The 22,626-nt window shown below is 43.5% G+C and overlaps 1 protein-coding gene across 3 annotated transcripts; it reads right to left on the minus strand.

Annotated features, from left to right (window-relative positions):
- Positions 1 to 69: 69 nt before the first annotated feature.
- On the minus strand, positions 70 to 22,621 carry CPSF7 (cleavage and polyadenylation specific factor 7). 3 transcript variants are annotated; one of them, XM_036859532.1, is made up of 10 exons: positions 22,497 to 22,621; positions 21,761 to 21,869; positions 15,332 to 15,550; positions 14,386 to 14,489; positions 13,610 to 13,782; positions 10,323 to 10,737; positions 9,700 to 9,818; positions 7,279 to 7,447; positions 6,488 to 6,655; positions 70 to 2,102 (listed from the first exon to the last, which is right to left on the minus strand). In XM_036859532.1, exons 2-9 carry the CDS (start codon positions 21,812 to 21,814, stop codon positions 6,493 to 6,495), a joined length of 1,416 nt encoding a protein of 471 aa, XP_036715427.1. In that variant the 5' UTR covers positions 21,815 to 21,869; positions 22,497 to 22,621; the 3' UTR covers positions 70 to 2,102; positions 6,488 to 6,492. The 3 variants fall into 3 exon arrangements, with proteins under 3 accessions (XP_036715427.1, XP_036715428.1, XP_036715429.1); XM_036859533.1 differs by having other exon boundaries at positions 13,637 to 13,782; positions 22,497 to 22,603; XM_036859534.1 differs by lacking the exons at positions 6,488 to 6,655; positions 7,279 to 7,447 and having other exon boundaries at positions 22,497 to 22,603.
- Positions 22,622 to 22,626: the final 5 nt, after the last annotated feature.

Genomic DNA, 22,626 nt, shown 5'->3' on the forward strand with positions numbered 1-22,626 from the left:
GAGCCTCTGCAGCAACCCGCACCCATGTCCCAGACACCTCAACAAATCTATTCAATGCAGAATCCGTGAAACAGCTCACACCCCATTTATTATTTAAAAATATTTTGTTACAAAAGGAAAAAAAATACAATGCAGTATAAAAGATTGACAGTGTCATCAAGTTTATTACACAATTTTCAACCTATTGGAAAGACAAACAAATCACCAACAACAGGGGGACGGGGCCTTGGCCTTTTTGAGGGTTGGGTTTTTTTCCTTTTGCTATCAGGAAATAGAACTAAAAACTGTGTCATTGAGTAAAAACAAAACGGGGAGAAAAAAATTCTCCGGGTAAACGGCTTTTCTGGTATTCTATATATTTTTTTCTCCTTAAACTGTCACCTTACTTGGTTTTCTCTACATTAAAAAGACACCCGGAGCTGCTCTCGAGGATAAGCACATCACTTAACGCTTGGCCGGCTGGGCGGGGTGCCATATTCTGAAGTGGAGGTGGGGATGGGGTTGGGGGACAGGGGGAAAAAAGCTACAAACCTGTAGCCTCTGTCCCAAGGGAATGTGCCTCTCCAACCCTGGGGGACTCCCTCAGTGACTGAGCGAGGGCTATGTCAGAAACGTGCAGGGAACAGAGGAAGGCTTCGGTCCAGCTCAGTCTCTCCCCTCTGAGCCAGAAGGGTCTCCAGCGACCCTACATCCCACGTGCCACGTTTCCTGTTCGATGTCACGTGCCCTACAGACGCACGCGGAAGTAGCATCCGTCGCCCCGGGGGTACTGCAGGACCCTGTTGCTGCTGCTGCTTTTAGCAGCAGCGCCTCACAATCTGGATGTTATGGGAAAAGCAATTCCATTTGCCTGTGTGGAAAATGGCCCCCAGGGTGGTGGTCCTTAGAATTCTGAGCTGAGCTCGTTAAAGTCAGGCTCCACTTCTTCCTTGCTCCTTATGCGAGGCAGCAAGTACCTCCAGGCAGAGCGAGGGGAGCTATTAAGTCAAAATTCAAAAGGTGAAAAAATACCAAATTTGTGACTTTACCTACTAGTGCCAGGTTATCCCACAATAAGTAAAAGTATGTACCTGGAGGATGCAAGCCCATGCTCACATCAAACCTGAAAAAAGAAAAGCCTATGGAAGTAGGCCATATCCTGCCCAACTTGCCTCCTTCCCCACTCCTAGTATTTCACAAGGGTTCTTCACTGCTGAGGTCCGATGTCCCCGACTCCCAATGGCAGTACCTTCCTCTAAAACAAGGAAGCAGCCTTCTTGGGGGAAGGGCTCCACATGTGAAATGGAAAAGCCCCAGGGAAAGGGAACATCTATTGGAGCTGGTTATTGCAAGAGGCAACCAAGCAAGCAGCAGTAGAGGGTGGTAATTGGCCCTGCCAGGCTCCCCAGCAGAAAGCAACCTCATGGGCCTTCTCTGCTTAGGAGAGGCAAGTCCACTGAGCAGGCTGGGCAGCAGGGAGTTAAAAGGGTTTTAGCCCCCTGGGAGGTCAGGGAAACAAACCGTCAATAAGTAAGAGGGAAAAGCAAGAACAGGAGAAGCTTTCCATAAAGTAATTGCTGTTCTCATGGTCCCTCCTCAAAGGGCTGGGAAGGTAAAGGAGTTAGAGAAGTGGTACGTTAGCAAGGGGTTTGGACCCTCTTCGCCCCACCAAACCTACTGCTGAGGGCAGGACCCTGGGCATATTTTGGCACACCCAGTCACTCTCCTAGATCCCACAGGGAGTATCCGTTTTCTTTGGGAAGGATGTCTTCCCATCAACCTCACCACTGAACTGCTCCTGGAGAATCAGAAACTCATACGTTTCCTTGGACAAAGCACCGTTCTCTATGGAGACCAGGGACCTGGACATGGTTTCTTCCTGTCTGCCACCCTCCCAACCACATGAAGTCTTTAGGTTCTTTACCCTGGCAAACAGGAGTGGGACTGGGAGGGCTGCCAGGCAATCTTCAATCTTGTAGGGCAGAGGGTATTCCCTGTGGGTGTCTGGAAGGGGTTAGGGGCTTGGAGGAAGGGGAAGGGGTGGAGCGGCCTCCGTCCTTTAGTCCTGATCAAGGTGAGGAGATGCAAGTCCATTAAAAAAACATTTGCTTCCAACCAGACTCCTGCAATGAGAACATCAGAAGAGAAGAAAGAAAATACAAGTTAGAGGTTACTTTCTGATTAACAGGGGCTTATATAAATTATACTGGCATTTTCTAAAGTTAAAACGTATGAAGTAGGGGATGCAGACAGAGAGAATGCAAGCCTGGGAAAGTAAAAGACAGCAGCACTGTCTGGGAGTGTTTGGCACTGTGAGTAGTGAGGGAATGGTTGGAGGAGAACAGAGGAAAGAGGAGTGACATTTTACTTTAAGGTTAGGGGGAAAAACATAGACAATGAAATGAGGCATCAAAGCAGTTTGACTGAAAAGGAGACTTTGGCTGGAAAAGTATGGAAACTACTACATTTCAAGAAAAGTTGCTCTAAGGGAGCATGGTGAGTTTAAACACTGTTTCAGAAAATCTATTCTGAGCAAGTCATAGCTTACCTTAAGGGGAAGGGGAAAAATCTGGAAATGGGAAGTACAATGGTAAGAAAACAAGTGTGTACATAACCAAATCCATTAACCCCCAAATACCCAAGAGGCCCTTGCAGGGAGCATGTACTTACACAAGAAAACTAAACTTTTTTCCTTCTTTTAAAGCAGCATACACATACACATAGAGCCAGAGATGTTCCAAGTACCACCACTCAAGAGATTCTAAGTCCTCCCCAGATGACAGGTGTGGGTGAGGGGCCAAGAAGCATACTAACACCAAGCAGGAGTGATGTGGTCAGGCCAGAGCAGAAAGCAGAGCACGAAGGTCAAAGAAGATAATCAGTAGTCACCATCCAAGAAAACTAAAAGCACGGTTAAGAACTTCTGCTGAGCAGTGAAGGACTGTTAAGCCACTTGTCACATCTCGACCTAACTTAAGGTCCCCAGTACACTCAGCCCTCTTTCCAACGTTGTAACATCAATCTGCAGGGGGTGGCCTGCTCAATCTTACCACACAAAATAGAACTGGTAGCGAAAAGGAAAAGGGGGAATTAAATTCAGGCTTCGGATTTCTACTAATGCCCAAACTGGCAACATGGCCTATACATAAATGCTCACCCTTAATGTATGCACTTCTGTAACCTGGAGGAGCTATGCAAGAAAAAATACATCCATAAGCTGCCTGATCCTTCTACACTCTGAAATGGCACCATTTCACCCTGGGGTCCTCAGAATCTGTCATGGCCTCTGGTTTCTCTAAACATCTATGCAGGCAGGTATCTTTCTCATTTTCTGTAAGAGAAAACTAAAACCCTCAGTGACTCCTCAATTTCATACCATTTGGGTTTCCGAATCTTTGCATTAGATCAAAATTGAACAGAATGCTCAGTTTTCACTGGACCAGGAGGATAGCAATGAGGTGAGAATGACTATATTTCAAGCAGGATAATGTCCTAAAATAATGAGACAGCAGCCAACAACTACAAAACGCCGAAGCCACAGACAACCTAAGAATATCGTCAAACTCCAAACCGTACACACATATACAACAAAAGAGATGTAATTTGGGAACTGTTGCTACAAAACAAGACTCAGAGGATAACTAATGCATCAGAAATAAACTACAGTTGACCCTTGAAAAATACAGGTTTGAACTGCGCTGGTCCACTTATATGCGGATTTTTTTCAATAAATGCGTACTACAGTACAACAGAATCTGAGGTTGGTTGAATCTGTGGATGGAGAACCGCAGAAATGGAGGGCTGACTATAAAGTTATACTCGCATTATTGACTACGCAGAGGTCAGCTCCCCTAACCCCTACACTGCTCAAGGGTCAACTGAACAGCACCCAATTCTCAGAGGTTATGGCTCCATGTTGGTGGTAATGTTTGAATGTAGACAGAGGACAAAGTGGGTCAATCAGACTTCAGGTCCCAGAGGTCGTGCCCATCCTGAGGAAAGATGGACAAAAAAGGCTGCTGTTTTTTGCTGCCCCTACATGGAACATACCCTTTGCTCTCAGGGAACAGCTCTCCGTATAGTATAAATACTAGTATTTTCTAACTAAAAGGTATTGTACTCAGAACTTGCAAAGTTATCAAGGTAAATGAGGCCCAGGCACCATCTCCTCAACGTGACATCTCCTAAGTCACAACTTGGTAACTGCAGATGAAGTTAAGAATCCCAGGATGAGAATGTGAGAAATGGACATTTTTGGGGGGTCAAATTCAGTTCTTTTGGACTAATTAACCAGAAGGAATAACCAACATATCTAAAGGGGTGACTAGGAAAAGTGGGGAACTGGAAAACCTGCCTCAAGGGTTAATTTTCCTCATTTGTCATAGGCCTGCACCAGCCAAATGACTGTTTTCTAGGAACTACTGGGTTATAGGATTTTTCAGAGCTTTTCAAATTGAATCATCCTCATCATGGAAGAAAAGTCCCATTTTACAGGTGGAAAAAAAATGAAGCAAGATGACAGCTAAAGTCTCAGGTTCAGATGTTCAATCCCCAAAGTTCTAATGATCAGAGGATCTCACAATTTTTCTATCAAAAGGCTGTTAGGAGCAAAGCCGCCAAGAACAGTGACATGCAGTTACATGTTCCGACTACTAACCTATGTGGCCCCAGAGATTATAATTCATGCTTTGCACAGACCAAGTACTACCTCCTTCGTCACTCTTATCCTAGTCAGCTCCAAAGGACACACACGGGGGGCTGCAGGATTGGGGGAGGGTGGTGACTGATACTGAACCTACAAGCAACACTAGCAACTGTGCTAGTGCAAACAAGGGAAATACTGCTGCTGCTACAGGAGGGACGAGATCCATCACGGACCCACTCTACCCACCCTCCTGCCCACTCCCTGAGACTCAATCAGGCCAAAGCTGTTTAAAACTCCGCTTAAGTTAATGGCAGATGACAAACAACAAAGTAGAGGGCAGTAGCCAAACATAACAAGACTCCTTTCTTATTTGTTTAGTAGGTTGTCACTAGGCAACAGTTTACAGTCCAGCTACCACTTGTGAACTACAGGCACTCACAAGAAGGGGGGAGGGTTTCCTTTCCTTTCTGCATCCAGTCATCCATCTATCCACCCCAAAGATACCAAGCAGAACTATTCCTACTCACCTTCCACAATTACCATTACTTCAGACCAACCAAATCAGCCAAACACCAAGGACATTATCCTAATGTACTTGATGTGAAGCCACAAAATTGAGAAGAGACCCCAAAGTCACCTGGGTCATGCAATAGCCTTCAGGAACCACAAACATACCATCCCCGCCAGAGTCTCGACTACTTTTACAGATCTCCAAAGAAACAGAGTCAACAACTGCTCTTGCTTGCTTATATACTAGAAACAATCTTTGTTGGAAGCTTGTTTTCAGTTGGGATTGCCAAGCTGGTGGGATGTAACCTGGAGCCTGAGAATGAAAATAACAGAGCTGAAGCCCCTGAACCAGCCAAGCCTAACTCAACTTTTCAGTTACTTGAGTTAATATAGTTCCCCACCCCTAACTCTCCTGCCTTTGTTTTGCTTTATTTAAAAAAAAAAAAATCAGTAAGTTTTTCCAAAACAAATATATCCTGCCACTGAAATATCCTCCACAGTCTCTAAAGCTTTAAAGATAATTTTTTTTCAGATCAGCTTTCTCCTCTCTGACTAAAGTATCCTATTTTCAAAATCTTAATAGATATTAATTCTTAAAAATCATTCATGTTGCACCTTGAAAACTTACAAGTAGGCAATGGTCTTACTTTTCTGTCTTGGTCAATTTTCCTGATTTTTTCATTTGAAAGTTTGGTGGGGTTAAAGTATAACAATGAGGGACTTCCCTGGCGGTCCAGTGGTTAAGACTCCGTGCTCCCAATGCACGGGGCACGGGTTTGATCCTTGGTCAGGGAACTAAGATCCCGCAGGCCACACGGCGCAACCAAAAAGAAAATAAATAAATAATAAATAAATAAATAAAACATAACAATGATAATAACAATAGCTATCATTTATTGAGAACTTGTTATGTGACAGGTACTATGAGTGCTAAATGCTCTATATGGATTAGCTCACTGAATACTCAGCAATCCAATGAGACAGTTGCTTTTATTATCTTCATTTACAAATGAGGAAACTGAGGAACAGAAAGTAATATGGCTGGAGGAGCTGGAATTCATAACCTGGCATCTACCTGCAGACACTGTGTTCTTAGCCATTAAGCCATGTTGTCTCAGATACCAGGTGAAAGCAGTCAAAAAACAAGCAAAAATAGCTTAGTCTCAGGTCCATTTCAGGGTGAGACTCCTCACAAACAAGAGAAAACCTGCCCTCCTGAATTTTTGGTTACCTAAATAGGAAGTCTTCCCATACCCTTTTCTTGTTTTAAAAGGAGAGAGAGAAATCTTTACTATCAATAATTTTTCTTTCATAAGAGATCATCAACCAGCCAGCAATGGGGCTTCATCCCACCTTTCTCAGTGGTGCCGGTCCCGTTCTCTATCCCGGTGTCTCTCGTGCTCTCGGTTCCTTTCTTGGAAATAATCATCATGCCGATCTTCGTTATGAAGCAGGTCCCGGTGCCTCCTGCTGCTTTCCCGGGACCGGCTTGGTGACCTCTCTCGGGACCGATGTCTTTTCCTATTAGAAGGATCCTTTTCAGCCTCACTCAGAGGGCTTACCCCATTCTTTCTAAGAGTATTGTGTTTTGGTGTCTTCTACTATTTGTCTAAACCACTCTTCTGTTACTCTATCATGGCCCCTAGTCTTTTTTGGAAAATTAATAGCAATTAAACTTGTTGAGATCTTACTAACGTATCAGGCACAGTGCTAAGAGCTTTACATGCATTATCTCACCTAATCTTTACAACAGGTCTGTAAGATAAGTACTACCATTGTCCCCTTTTTAAAAGTAAGAAAAATGAGGCTTGGAAAGTTGAGTAACTTTCATATTCAGGGTCATGCAGGTAGTTAGGAGCAGGACTGGGATTCCGATCCAAGAACGTATGGCTCCAAAGCCCATGTTCTGAACTACATCAGTCTTTCTTCCTAAATAAGCCCACTGCCTCACCAAACACAGATTTCAGACATTACAACATTTATTACTGTAAACGTTTAATTTTTTCCCCTTAAAGACATGAGGGCTAGGTCTGCTCTTTCAACTAGGTCCTTGCCAGATACCCTGGGCTCCTTTCCTCCCCCTGCCAGTCCCTGGAGGAGCGCTGCTCAGGGCCGGCAGGCTGCTGAAGCAATCATCAACTCACCTGGATGAGCTCCCGCCGGCACCCGCACTGTAAGACTTGGCTTCAATGCCATGAAGACAGTCCTTAAGAGAGGAGATGAGGACACGGCAACGCTCATCATTGGCGACCCGGGACTGTTTGATAACAGCAATGGCTGTGAGCAGCGTCTCAATCGCGTCGCTGTAATCCCCTGACAGGGGATGGATGGGAAAGGCCAAGGATGAGCAGAGGCAGTAAACTAACTGATGAAAAGGAGAACTCAGGAGGACACAAACCAAGAGTAACTAGCTGTCCCACAGAACCACGGTAAAACGGATGAGGCAGAAGTGGCAGGTATAAAACTGTATGGCACCTATACTCTAGTGGTCTGGAATCGGACAGATACCCTCAGATACTGCTAGTGGATGTATAATCCGGCACGTCATTGTCTGCGGGCTATCAGACAGCATCCATTAAAATAAACAATGTGCATAATTTTTGACCCAGCACATCTAAAAATTTTCTACTTCTGTTCACAAGTATATAATTTAAACAATGTTTGTTTCAGCATTGTTTGTTGTATTAAAGAATCAAAAACAACTTAAAGTTCCTTCAGTAGGATTTGGCTATATAAATTATGGAACATTGGTTCTACAGAATACTACATAGTCGTTAAAAAGCATGAGGTAAATCTGTATGTAAACAAAGCAATCCATGTAAAGCACTTAGCACAGTGCCAGGCACACAGTAAGGGCTCAATAAACGTTAGGTATTAGTTGATGTAACAGATGTCCAGAATGTATTTTTTAAAAGCTGTGAAACAATATTCCATTTTTGTAAACAATCAAAATGACATATATATTTTGCTACATGCACAGAAAAAAAATCTGAAGGACACTAAATTGTACAAGGTGGTCTTATTGATGGTCCTCGTACGGAAGCCTTTCATTTATTAACACTGCACATTTCTGTCTGGATTATTTTAAATCTATAACCAAATACATATATACATACAAGTAACATATATCTAAGACATGTATGTTGTGTGTGTACGTGCGTATATATATATTATATATGCACACACACATATTTTTAATTATGCTGCCATCAAGAACTAGCTCCTTCATTCCTCACATCTGAGCAACGTTTGGCTCAAGGATAGTGGTCAGGGTGGGTACTTGCACAATGCTTTTCCAAACTAAAGCTTTCTTAGCATTAAGGACAAGACAATGCAAGGAAAGCATGAAACCAGGCAGGGGTCCAGTGACAGCGAGGACTGGCAGCTTCCTCTGTGCAAGGCAGTTAAGAACAGAACAGAGACTGTGAAGGACCTGCAATTCTGTGGAGATCTAAGAACACCAGGATTTTGGCTCTACCAGAGTAGGGAGTTTTTGCCTATTTTGTAGGCATTCAATAAATATTTGTGGTTTGAATGACTGGAATGAGAACAAAACAAAGGGAGGAGACAGAGGTTCGTTATTGATCATCTCAGTGTGAAGGAACGGGTGGAGAAGAACAATGTTTTTCTTTATACTCTGTATATCTGACTTGCTACAATGAGCATAGATTACTTTTTAATTTAAAGAGATTTACTCAGATGTCAATGAAGGTTTTTGGTGGAAAAAAAAAGAGAGAGAAAATATACATACTTTCTGTCTTTCGTCCACTCTGCATTCACATTTTGTAGTCAAAGATGAGAAATTATGGAAAACGGACGATAATAGAGTTAACTTATTTCTTAGGAGATCTGACAATCTATATTTACATTCATGTAGGAAACTCACAGGAAGGAAGTGAATATGATTAGTGCTATAATGTGAAACTTGGACCAGAACCCGGAAACTTCCTATATTCTCTTCTCTTAGGAACCAAAGGTTCTGTTCCCCTGGTTCTCAAAGGCATGGCTTCTGGTTCTGCCCACTTAATACTGACAGCAAGGCAAAAGTTAGTTGTAAGGGTATATTATGCCTTAAGATTGACACCGAACAGACTTGTCTCTTTCTAGGATAGGTTACATGGAGGCCACCAGCTCTGCCTCGATCCCCAAATGTAATCAGATTCCATATCCACCATCATCATCAGTTCTAAAAACCCAAGGTCTACACTTGGCATTGGACTCATTACATAGACACTAGATCCACTGATCAACCACTGAGATGAAGATCTCCGTGAGGCAGGAATTTCATTCTATAACAAACACCACAATGAGATAGTATTAGTTATTTATATTCTAGGCACTAAGTTGGTTTTCATGGGGCAGGTCTAGACACAGGCTAAATAAACAGCACCAGTGGAGCTCCCCAAAAGCCAGGAAACCAGGTTACCATATTGCTTTTCAAAATGTGCCACTCTTGAGAATCTACTAGTGCTCCAACTTTATCTTGTTGAATTTCTTGCCAATGGAAATGACAAAACAATGGGAAAACGAAAGGTAAGAAGGCAGCAACGGTAAGGATGAGTTACCTGCACTGGCTCCAGATACAGCTTTGGAAATGGCACTGCTGGAAATTGCTCTGTTCCGCTTCATGATCTCTTCAAATTCTGCTTCACTCACTGTAGAGGGCGGAGGGCCCGAATCTCGGCTGCACACAGAAATAATACCACTCCTGACTGCCCACACCCCTTGTTAACTTTACCATACTCTAGAGTACTATGCTATTTAACTATGCTCTCCTGTATAATGTCTTAAATGGTTCTCAGCCTGTTCACATGTTTTATATGTTCACGTTCTCTTCAAAGACAGGATTTATGTCATATACTTTTGTAATTCTGGCATGACCCAACAGTGCTAGACACTCATAGCATTCCTAACAGTGACTTACAGCACTCCATTTAATCAACTGCCTTAAAAAGGGATACGAAGGACATGGTTTGGGTTGAGAGGTAAGACGCAAACAAAATACCAAACAAAAACATTCTCTAATAGTTAACTATTTCCCAGGACTCAATACTATGACAACAGTTTCCACAAGGGAAAGCACAAGAATTCAGTGCTCACTTACTTCCTCAGGGAGAACAAAATGCTTAAAACACTGTCTACCCCACTATGCCTGGCTCAGATCTGAAAGGAACAAGATAGTCCTTACCTGCCATGGTGGTTATAGGGTGCCGAGGCCTTCATGTAAGTATCTGGTGGAGGCCCCACTGTGGCATTTGGTGGGGGGAAGAAGGCTGGATTGAGGTGAAGGGCAGGTGGGATGGCCCCAGGGGGAGGTACAGCCAGATGAGGAGGTAATCGAGGAGGAGGGGGCATGAGATGCTGGTAGTGGATGCCAGGAGGAGGAGGAGGGACCCCAAAGCTTGAGGAGAGAGGTGGTGGGGGTGGAATTGGGGGTGGGGGCAGACCCATCAGGGGAAGGGCTGAAGGAGGGCGATTGAAGTAGGGCAGCACACTGGGGGGCTTATCCACACGGGCAGATGAGGGTACAAGGTTCTCAGAGGGTGTGGCCCGTCCATCAGCAGAATCACTAGAATCTCGGGAGTGGGCCCGTGGAGGTATTCCTATGAAACAAAACAGAATTACTGTTACTGCCCAACCTTTAAACATAACCACGGGACCAGGTCATCCTTCAGCAAGTCATCTGACACCATAATAAGGAAGGTGACAGGTAGCTGAGAAAGAAGGTAAAATCACCTACTGTTTTTCTTTGGCCTCAGAGAGAAAGCTCAGAGGCAACCTAGTTAAGACATAAACCCAGGAAGCAAAACCACCCTTAATTCTGTATGTTAAAGAATGCTCTTTATCTAGAACTCTCAGTGCTTCACATTTAAGTCACCCTTAGATTTGTTTTCTATTTTTAAATGCAGAAGGATCCTAATAACCCATGAGAAAATGACAGTGCTGAAGTATGTTCATTACTGTTCAGCTGGATTCAAGCTGATTCGAAATCCCTTTTTCTCTGGTAGGAGTTCAGGGACTCTTTCCTTAGACTAGTAATAGTTAACCTTCTTTATCCTGCTATATACTTGAAATTTTCTCTTTGCCATGGCTCTTTGGCCAGGGAATTTGGGGGAAGGGAGGGAAGGGCAGGGGATGGATAACACTTCCTCCATCCAAGTACCAAAACTGGTAACTGGGATGGGGAAAGAGCCGCAGAGCAAAGAGTAGAAGACTGGAGGTTAAATGAGAAAAAATGGGAGACAAGCCAAGGAAAGATCTGCCCACAGAATGAGCAGATGGCACACAGTGGACACCAGGGACTCCTCGCAAAAGCCTGGTACAAAATATGCCTGAAACCTGGGAAACTCCCCCTACATTTCAACAGCCCAAACCCTCTACCCCACAGGGCAGCCTACTAGGAACATCATCGTGGAACGGTGGTATGGTGTTGTGCAAAACAGGGGCTCAGACATGTTTGTATACAGCTGGAAACATGGCTCTGACACCGTCAAGTCATTTGGTTAAACCTGTTTCCTCTTTCCAATTTAATAGTCTACTCTAAGCCTGGTTAATGTGGAATCCAACAGAAGAATGTGATCACATGGCCTTTGGAGTCTTGGAGGTAGAAAGATGCCATTAGGAGACAAGTGTGGACAGAAAGAAGAGTGCTCCTTAAACAAAAACTTGTTAGTGAACACTAACTCCTGATGAAAGCACAAGGTGGAATTAATGCCCTCGGCAACCACCTTGGTTCCTCTAATACAGTATATCACCAGGGGCTACCACAGCATTCTCTTGCTTTTCATGTCTCACACACATGTCAACGTGCTTCTTCCCTGAGTTCTCTCAAGCTGAAGAAAGAAGAGGTATTAGCAAGTGTAATCCTCTGAAAGTTAGCTACCTTCCCAGCTACTGTTCCCACATTAGCAAGGGTTCTTTTTGTATCTATGGCCACAAATCCCAAGAGTAGCAACCAGTGTTAAGCAGACTAAGTCAACCAGCTATACTTAGTGAATTAACAGAGCCCAAGTCCATCAACATGACAGCGCAGAAAAACACCACTCAGTCAGCACCATCACTTCAGCAAAGAAAGGTAACATCAAGGAGTAAACAGCCAAGTGGTGCTAGGACTGTTAGGTGCTCAACGCAGCTGTAAAATTATACATCTTAAGAAAGTTAGAAGAGGCGTGAATCATAGAAAGACTCTGAAACACAATGGACTTTGAAAATTCAGGTTATCAAGGAAGAAAAGTATGTGCCTTCTAACCCAGAGCAATAGCTCACACCACTTCCATCTAGGCTTTCAATATAGTTATAAGAACATAGTTGTTCCTATGCAAGAGTTGAGTGGCCATATTTCCACCTTCAATCAACCTATCCAAGGTCCCAGTGGACTACCCAATCAATAAATACAAGGCACTATTTTGAGAGCAGGACCTAAGCAGTGACAGAAAGTGGGTAACGAAAACTTTGCCATACCCCCACTGTAGTAAAAGGAAAGTAATGGCAGTTGACTGTTTCAGGCAGGGCCTTGCAGGGTGGCTGCACCTTCTGAGGTCAGGACAATCCAAGGTTGGTCCCCAGGTTTCGCAGGTTCAGAAACTTGATTTTAACAGTTCACCCAGGGGTGACTGGACCCTAGGAGATTGATTCACACTATCCAAACTCACAAGAGACTGATTCATAAACCAGAATGACAATTTATTAATTTACAATGAGAAATATAACTGCCAAGCAGACTGGAATACTTGTGTCGGCTGGTCAGCGCATTCTCTTCCCAGTAGGAGAGCCTAGTTGGGAAACCAAATTAGTATCAGAAGGTGGCTTGGTGAGCACAGGGTCAGAATAAAGGGAATAAGGTGAGCTTAAGGCATACTATCATCAAGCTAAGGTAGTGTGATGCAACTTTCTTTACTAATGGGAAACACTTGCCAAGCAAACTAAAATCGCAGGTAATCGAAAGGGTACCCACCCCCCTGGTCAATGCTGGAGAAACACTGTTAAATTCTTACTCTCCAGCACTCCTCCTGGTCGATTCCTTACAGAGCACCCTTCCAGTGTATGTTTATGACAAGACTACAGCCATCTTTATGCATCATATATTTTATGGTGGTTGCTTCTTAATAATTTATAGAGACATGTCTTACAATTAAGCCCATTTGCTATACACTTGATTTTTTAGATAGGAACATGTAATTTAGAGTTGACAAGAACTTTGTATGTTGTGTGTCTAGTTCAAATGGGGAAGTAGGCCCTAAGCAGTAAAGTGACCTGCCCAAGGTCACATAATGAGTTAGTGGCAAAACTGAGCCATAACCTGAACCCACCTGACTCCTAGCACATGAGCCTTGTTTTTTGGCTTACCTACTGCCATGCTGCCACCCATAATCACCACCACCCTCTCTCAAACTCTTCCACATCGTAGGCCAAGCCTACACCACAGAAAACAAACCCACAAACTTCCCCCCCTTCATACAGATGGTCTCCACGTACCCCCTCTTGGGACTCGGACGCACTCACGTTTCCGAGCCTGTGCCTCAAACTGTGACAGGTTCTGGCGGGTGGCTGGCCTCACATCCACTTTTTCTCCATTAAGAACTTTTCCTGGCAGAAGTTCCAACAATTTGTGGACAGAGTTTTCAGAGGCTACCACCACCTCAGCATACCTTGAGGAAGAAAAATTAAAAACGAGTGAAATCTACTAGACAACCAAGAGAGGAACACAGAAATTCTCTTCCACTTTTAGTGAAAACTGGTAAAGCCAAGGATACCTTGCTAATATTTTTTTTTAAAGATTTTTTTGATGTGGACCATTTTTAAAGTCTTTATTGAATTTTTACAATATTGCTTCTGTTTCATGTTTTGGTTTTTTGGCCGTGAGGTATGTGGGATCTTAGCTCCTAGACCAGGGATCGAACCCACACCACCTGCATTGGAAGGCAAAGTCTTAACCACTGGACTGCTAGGGAAGTCCCATTTTTTTTTTTTATCTTTCTAATATTAAACACACAAAACTACTAAAAACAAACAGGTGTCATGCTAAAATTTTCCTATTTATTTCAAATTAGAAATCAGCTTTCTTTGCCTCTCAATGGATGGATGTTCTCCTACACTGCAGCTAGGTCCCCATTCTAAGGTGGTTTGTTAAAACCAAGGCAGTACACTGGGCCAGGGGTGGGAGGGATTAAATTACAGGGACAAAATAACAGTACAGATCGGTCATCCCAATGGTTACAAACTAAAAGGGGCTTCTCAAATCCAGACCTCACCCTTTGGACTGGCCATTTGCTCGATTCTCTGCAAATTTCAACTCCACCACATCATAGACTCCTACAGAGCGAATAACCTGGATCAGCTGCTGGTCTGTGGTCCACTGGGGCCGGCAAAATGGAAAAGGAAGAAATGTCAAGAGCTACACCCCCCCTCCCCCAGAATGTCCCAAACCCTTCCCCCAAACCTAGGATTCTAGTCACAATCATGACCTCCCACAGGAAACCCAGAAGGCCATCAGTATTTCAATTAGAGCAAGTTTTTCCTATTGTCCTCACCCATACAGAATTCCAAAACCACCCACCCCTGCCCCAATCCCCATCTTTGAGACTAAGAACATTAAAACCTATTTTAACTTTGACTGCCACTTGGGCTGGCTGGTCATCAGCTCAAACAGTGATTACTAGCAGCTTTTAGTTATAGATCTGATAGGCTAGAGTTGATCACTGACAGCAACTTTCCCCTCAGTATATACATTTCTTAATTTGAAAACACCACCTCCCATCACCAGCCCAAAAACATGTCATACAATAACTTTTGCAGAACAACAATCACCACCTACCCCGAGCGTACTACAGCTATCAAGGTCTTTGCTCCCTCTCACCCATCATTATCATAGGACCATCTAATGACCACCAAGAGTTCAAGGTGTTCACTCTGAAATCTCATCCCACAGATGACCCTGGTAGACATAAAAGCCCCAGGGTCAGGGGCGGTAACAAGATGGCAGAAAAAGCAACTACCCACATAATCATTGCTTTCTTCGGCACCAGTACGTCCTCAGGATAGTTCTCTTTCAGAGATCAATCCAACCTGATCCCAGGAAAAAGAAATCCAACCCCATCAGAGCACAAAACAGTGCAACAGTGGTTTTTGAAAATGCCATCTCCTCCCAGTGCTCTCCCTCCAGCCCACCCACAAGCCTTTTTGGTTACCCATGCTCACCCAGGAGAAACTGCCCACATAGACAGCAGCTCGCCTATTACGCAGGCCACTGTAGGTGTAGAGAATTGCAGGGGTCTTGTTATTGGGCTTGGGAGATGGCTCCTGGCGAACAGGAGGTGGCGGCTCAGTGCTGCTGCTTCTGTCATCTGAGGGCTGTGAGGTGGCTGTCAACACGTCATCATACAGGTCAATCTGATCTGTGTTGTTGAACTCTGGGTCCTAAGAGACGAGGGGTTGGCAAAGGTGGGTTTGAAAACCTTTCATTTTGTTTATTCTATTTTACTCTAATTTACTTACAATCCACGGTCAAATGTTTTATAAAATATACAAAACTTCCTCGTCCTACTCTAAGAAACTAGGAGGAAAAACTTCCCCATGTAAAACAATTTTAACACTTAATTATACTTATGTAGGTGTTTCTCCTAAGACCCTGTTAGGAGTCTATAGTGTTTCTAGCTTTAATCAACTGTGAGACTCAAAAGGTACATGATGATTAAACAAGCAAACTAAGAATGCACAGAGATGCATCTGCTACTGCTATCAATGTGGCCAGCTTCTCAAGACCACATCTAAGATACACTAATGAAAATTTATTTTCAACATCTTATGCTATTTCCAAAATCAAGAGTTATACAAAATTTACTCTTCTACTTAATAAGAAATAGAGTAGGGCTTCCCTGGTGGCACAGTGGTTAAGAATCCTCCTGCCAATGCAGGAGACACAGGTTCAAGCCCTGGTCCGGGAAGATCCCACATGCCGTGGAGCAACTAAGCCCATGCGCCACAACTACTGAGCCTGCGCTCTAGAGCCTTTGAGCCACAACTACTGAAGCCCGCGTGCCTAGAGCCCATGCTCCGCAACAAGAGAAACCACCACGAGAAACCCGTGCACCGCAACGAAGAGTAGCCTCCACTCACCACAACTAGAGAAAGCCCATGCGCAGCAACGAAGACCCAATACAGCCAAAAATGAAAGAAAGAAAAAAGAAAGAAGGGGGGGGGAGGGGGCCGGGGGAGGGAGGAGGGAAGAAGGAAGGAAGGAGGAAGAGGAAGGAAGGAAGAAAGAAAGGAAAAGAAGAAGGAAGAAAGGAAGAAAGAAAGAAAAGAAGGCAGAGAAAAAGAAATAAGGAAGGAAGAAAGAAAGAAAGGAAGGAAGGGAGTATATTTATTTAAAAATGGAAATCAGGGGAAAAGCATGTTAAAGTGGGAACCAAAACACAAAAAAGAATGGGAGTTACTGGTTTAAACTCTTTGATTTACACAAATGATTTAGAGAAGCTCTAAAACTCATAGTACATAATCCCATCTTTCCATTAACCATCAAAGAAATATAAAAAATAAAATAAAAGGGAAGTGAATAACAGGGGGATTTTCCATTATAAGTTCTATTTCTCAAATGACATGCGGATCCAATACATTACCATGACATTTATATGAGACATCTTTGAGCAATACCAGAGATGTCCAATGATACACAAAAACAGTGGAGTTCTCTAAAATATAAAGGTCAGGAAATAGGACAAGCACCGATATCATAAGCTGTGTTATAGTAAGCATTCAAATATGAACGTGTATTCTGCATGATAGGCAAAATATACTTTTTACCTATGTGATATATTACTGTTATGGACTGAATGTTTGATTCCACCCCACATACACTGAAACCTTACTCCCCAGTGTGATGGTATTAGGAAGTAGGGCCTTTAGGAGGTAATTAAGATGAGATGAGGTCTTGAGGGTAGAGCCCATGAAAGGGATTAGTGCCCTTATAAGAATCAAGAGAGCTTGCTTGCTCTGCTCTGCTCTGCACTGCATGATGTGAGGATACAAGTTGGCAGTCTGCAACTGAGAGAGGCTGCTCACCAGAACATGAACTTGATCTCAGTTTTCCAGCCTCTAGAACTGTGAGAAACACATTTGTTTATAAGCCACCCAGTTTTTGTTACTTTGTTACAGCAGCCCAAGCTAACACTTATACAAAAAAATCCTAAAATCACAAGAACTACTACTAAGGGACCTTAATGTTTCAGATTTTGCAATGTCATTATCTCAGAGAGGATCTTTTTATTTTAAGGATCAGACAAGTATATTTTCAGGTAACATTCTAAAACATCCAAACAGTGCTAAAGAGGATACTGCCAAAATGAGAGATACAGGGAGACGTTCGGAGTGTTTTAGGGAAACTATAGCTCATTCACGTCATTGCTGTCTTTTAAAAACAGGAATAAAGAAAGAGCCTACACTAAGGGAATAAAAGAACCTGTATTAGGTAACTTGTTTAACTGCCTGAAGGAGAATCATTTCCCCGAATGCAACTCAGGACAGGAAGCTCCAGTAACTTTCTCCCTTCAATACCATCACCAGAACTGCTGATCCTGAACTTCGACTAGAGAGAAGAGACTAACTACAAAATGCATTCTTAGACCTACATACCATCAGAAACTTCTGGAAACAATCTTTTAGTTTCTCAGTTTACCTGAAGTACAAGGGAAGGACATGCACACCATGATAATACTATTGGATTGTTCTGGTATTGAGGGGGAAAGGATTTTACTTCCTGAGGCATGTAAATAGCTTCAAATATTACAAATACTCTTAAGAAGCCCCATAGGAGAGGAGTTTGAACCTTGTAAAAATCTCACAAAGAGAATGGCAAAAGGGAGTAAACTTTTTAGGGGCAACTTAAAAGCACGAAAAGGAATCAGTGAGGCAAATAAGTACAGGAAAACTATTTTAGGTAGTCAAACCTATAAATAAGGACCTTGCATAAAAAAGGATGGGTATGTGAAGAACAGGGAGAAGCTAACACTGGAAAGCACAGGGCGGATAATAAATTAAAAAGGTGAAGAAAGCTGCGACTAATAACTCAACATTTTATGTGTAAAATATTTCACAGCCTTGTATCTCAAACAGTCTTAACTCTAGACAAACCACTCATTTGTTTCTTCATGTACTATGTATGATTTGCCCTTGTAATTCAAGGTAGAGAAGGAACTTAGAAACCACTCAGTCCTCTTCAATGCTCTAATCCTTGGACAACACTACTTCACACTTCAAACCAGGGTGCTTTTTTTTTTTTTTTTTTTTTTTTAAATAAATCAAGGATTGTGAAATGGAACTTAAAGGGAATAAGGAAACACACCATCTTGGATGGTCAGTGGAACCAAACTGGAATTCCTTCTGTGCAGTATCTGTGATTCAGAGATGTGTGTGTAAAAGTTGTAATACAAAAATTATTGCTGATAATTGCGTAGAGAACATGCAGACTTGGGCAGCTCAGAGATCAAACGTATCACCAGGAAATCCCCCATACTGTAAGCCTCAGCAAACAATCTACTCTTTCAGGGTTCCTTAGAGAATATGACAGACTCAATCCTGGAAGACCCTGGTGGATGGATTACCTTACCACTTTAAGAAACACAAACGGATTCAATGAATGCAAAATTGTCACAAGATTCAAATGGTCTCTCTGTGCCACAGAGCCTCAGTTCAAAGAAGTTTGTGGGAACTATTCTGATGCACAGACCTGTTGAGGATTCTGCTGAAGATTTTATTGAAGAAACAATGTATCAAGTTGTGTTTGGATTTAAATTTGCTAGCAACATCAGTTCATTTTACTCGTAAGTTGCTAAGACAGAAAAACAGATAGGTCCTGAGGTCTTGCAGATTACCAAATGAGCTGGTGTTTTACACAGTTAAAGAAAAATCTAATTCTACAAATTAAGTGAAAAATACAATGTTTTAAAGGCATTGATGTCAAGGGATTCATTTCAGGGAGCTTAAAAAAGAAGTATGTATTTAATACTGAATTAATACCAGGGACAATTCTGCGTTTAATAGCATAGGAATAACTGTGATTGTTTCATGAAGCCTCTTGGTCTACAAAAGAGAACTTGCATGATTATGAATTTAAATGAGAACTTCCCCACCTGTCTGCTCAATGTTCCTACCTGCCAGCCTTTTTCCTGATATCTAAGGGGAATAATAAAGCTTAGGATTTATTTTTCTCAAAGCAACCTATTTGATATAATTTTCTTTTAACTGTAACCAAAGCCCAGTTTTTGGCTTTGTAATTACTATTTCCACAGTTCTCACCTCACACTCTCCTTCCATCACTGTCCACTGCTCTCAACCACCAGGAATGGAACCTCTTTTGAGCAAAGAAATCCATTTTTTCCTTTGATCTCACTACTTCTAACACAGTGCCTAGCAAACAGAAGTAGCTCAATAAATACTTGTTGATAAAAATGAGGAAAACTGAGCATATTGTGCAAAGTGCCTGTCTTAGCACAAGGAACAGAACAGAGACAAAACACTCAGCAGGATGGCAGCTCTCAGTCTCTTTTCTAGTTGTTCTCCCCAGCCTAAGAAAGCAGCTGTGAATCCTAAGATTCCAACTGTAAAAGGAGTGAAGTAGCTCTGCAAAAGAGGCTTTTGCAGTACATGTTTTAAGAGATCCGGGAGTCAGCACGATAGGGTTCCATCTAGGAACAGTGCTTATTTTCCCCGGGGAGCAAAGTACACGTGACAAGGTTCTTGTGCATGGGTAAGCTTGGGGTGAATCAATAACATTCTTATAACATTCTAAAACACAATGTGTACTCGCTGCCTTCAGTCTAAGCTTGCTTCTAACAATCCTAGCCAAACAGAGCTTTTACCACTCCTTTAGCAGCCTCCAAAATATACTAAAACCAGCTTTGCTAAAAATTAACTCACCTGTGGGGAAAAAAGCACCCCTCCCCTGACCTTCCCCCACACATAAGACATTCAAAATCTATACTTTCTTCAACTTACTAAGTATCAAATACTGTCCATTTGATATAAATGTCTACTTGATTTCACACACCATCTTTGGCCTATCTTAGACCCATAAAAAAGTCCTGTTTAACTAAAGAGACCAGAGAACAAATTGTTGAGGCCAATGACTTCTACCTTGACAAAGCAGTGACCATTGGATGAGGCCTATGTCTTGCCTATGACCTACAAGCTGCATTGCTTAAGAAATTATGGAATCTCATTTCTCAGACCAAATGTCCCTGTGGTCAAGGACCCTGTTCTACCCATTTCCCAAAGTGAATCAGCAGCACCGTTACCAACCCACAGATAAGGAAATTAGGGGCAAAGAAGTTTTTACAATTAATAATTGAAAACAACTAAGGGAGCCTTCTTTTCTTGCCATCTTGTACTTAAAAAAAAAAAAAGTAAAAAGTAGTAAAAGTCTGATTCAAAGTAATATGAAAAACTCAGGAAAACAATGGTTTGTAACTAAATATTCTAAACCTTTCTTTTCATCCATAAATAATTATGACTTGTTTGAAATTTAAAGAAAAATCTTCATGTATTTAAGTTAATCAGCAGCCACATGTCCATGACTTCAGTTTGCCTGAGAAGACATGGGAAAATGACTAACTTATGTCAAGTGAAAGAAATGGCATATATCAACCTCTTCTGTTGCTTCATAGCAAAGTCAGGGTCCAATCAGAGCACTTTCCTTCCCTAGCCTATCTTTTTTTATTCTCTTTCCAGGTCCTGACATGTAGTCATTGAAAGATGCCAATAGGAAGAACCAGCTTACTCGAGTAGAACAGTGTTGAAAATAATCCAGGCAAGATATTAGGAAGTTTTAAATAGAGATTTTGGGACACTCTTGAGATTTGACCTTAAGAGCTCAGAAATGAACTGTATATGAGATTATTGTTTCAAAGGAGATTACTGTATCATATTTCTTGACATATCACAGAGACCAACAAATCCAACTTAGAGTATTTGACTGGGTCTATATCTGCTTCATAACTGGTTTGTCCAACACCTTTACCTCCCCCCACCAAACAAGCAGATTCATCAATAAAATTTATTACACTAAAATGCCTATGGACTTCTCAAGCCTGGAGTCAAGCTACTTCTGACAGGAAGGAAGATAGAAAACAACTGGAGTGCAGCTGAAATTAAACGTCAAAGTTATCTTTTATACTGTGCCTCTCACTGCCTTATGGGGGAGGAGACTACATTTCTCCAGGGGCAGTTTGAGAGAATCTCAAAAGAACAGGTATCAACATCGTCCTCATGAATACTATAGCAAACCTAATTCTGATTTTTAATTTTGGTTAGTCTTCGAAGAGACTGACATCCAACTTTGGCTTCCTGGGGGAGCAAGTTCCACAGGTTGATTCATCACTCTATTAAACCTAATTTTTATTTACTCTTAAATCAAAGCTTTTAAAATTAAACCTGGAGGCTTAAGTTAACATAAAGCAGAACGGTCAGAAATCTTGGAAGTCTGTGCTAGAGGGAAAATTTTAGATCTGACAGAGGGGTGTTTAGGCCTAGAAAATCTTCAAGGACTGACATAGCCTGGAACCACAGCAAGTCTGGTGCAAGTGATTCCTCAGCTGATACAGGAAAATCCCAGTGTTCCCGATGACCCCTCACCTGATTGAACTCCTCGTCAGCATATATATCAATCAAGTCCACTCCTTCTGACATGGCTCCGGAAGGAAGATCTCGAGCCCGGAAAATGGACAGGGTAAGAAAGATGCCACTGCAGTATCCAGAAAGAAACAAGAGTTAGAAGGCATAAGGGTCCCAGGGTGGGATGAGGGCATTGGTTGCCAACCTCCCGTCTCCAGAGACGCAGCATCCCGGCAGCCCGAGCTCTGCCCCACCCGCTCCGCCCCGCCCCGCCCCCGGCCTCGCGCCGCCCCTCGCTCTCCCAGGCCACCGGGGCTCGCGGGGCTCGCTGCCCATCACCCTCGGGCCCGACCGGAGCTGCGCCGCAGCTGCCTGGGGCGCGACGAGGAAGTGCAGGCCTCTGCTCCTAGGGGCCCTCGGATGGCGCTGCGAAGAACGATCGCGGCGAAGCCCGCAGCCACAGCCCGCCGCACCTGCCGAGGCCCCCAGCGGCCCCGGCTAGAGTCCCTGCGGGTCCCGGAGCTCCAGCCACCTCCGCTCCCCACCCAGGCCTAGTCCTCGCCCCCCCGGCTAGGCCCGCCGCGCTCCCTCCCCACAGACCCGGCCCGACGCCCTCGGTCCCCTCCCTCAAAGGCCCGCGCCTCCCGCCGCCCGCCAACTCCGGCTACCCCAAACTCAACCGACCCCCTCCCCGCCTCAGCGCCGTCCCCGAGCCCTCTTCCGGCCCAGCCGGCCCCCGGCCGCGCGCCCCCGTTACCGGGAATATGGCGGCGGCGGCGGTGAGTCCGGACTAGGCCCGAAGCGCGCGAACCGCTCTCTGCCCCAGGTCCCCCGCCGCCGGCGTCACACGCACAGCCACTTCCGCCATACGCAAGGACGTATCTTCC

The sequence above is a fragment of the Balaenoptera musculus genome, chromosome 8 (assembly GCF_009873245.2).
Source record: "Balaenoptera musculus isolate JJ_BM4_2016_0621 chromosome 8, mBalMus1.pri.v3, whole genome shotgun sequence".
Lineage (NCBI taxonomy): Eukaryota > Metazoa > Chordata > Mammalia > Artiodactyla > Balaenopteridae > Balaenoptera > Balaenoptera musculus.

What these genes read in the sequence shown, in the direction of transcription:
- CPSF7 (XM_036859532.1), bottom strand. Translation starts at nt 21,814, where the DNA reads ATGTCAGAAGGAGTGGACTTGATTGATATATATGCTGACGAGGAGTTC. An exon ending in CGTCCGAGTCCCAAGAGGGG is followed by an intron (nt 10,738 to 13,609) that starts GTACGTGGAGAC and finishes TTTGTTTCATAG; the next exon opens with GAATACCTCCACGGGCCCAC. An exon ending in TGTATCTGGAGCCAGTGCAG is followed by an intron (nt 7,448 to 9,699) that starts GTAACTCATCCT and finishes ATCCCCTGTCAG; the next exon opens with GGGATTACAGCGACGCGATT.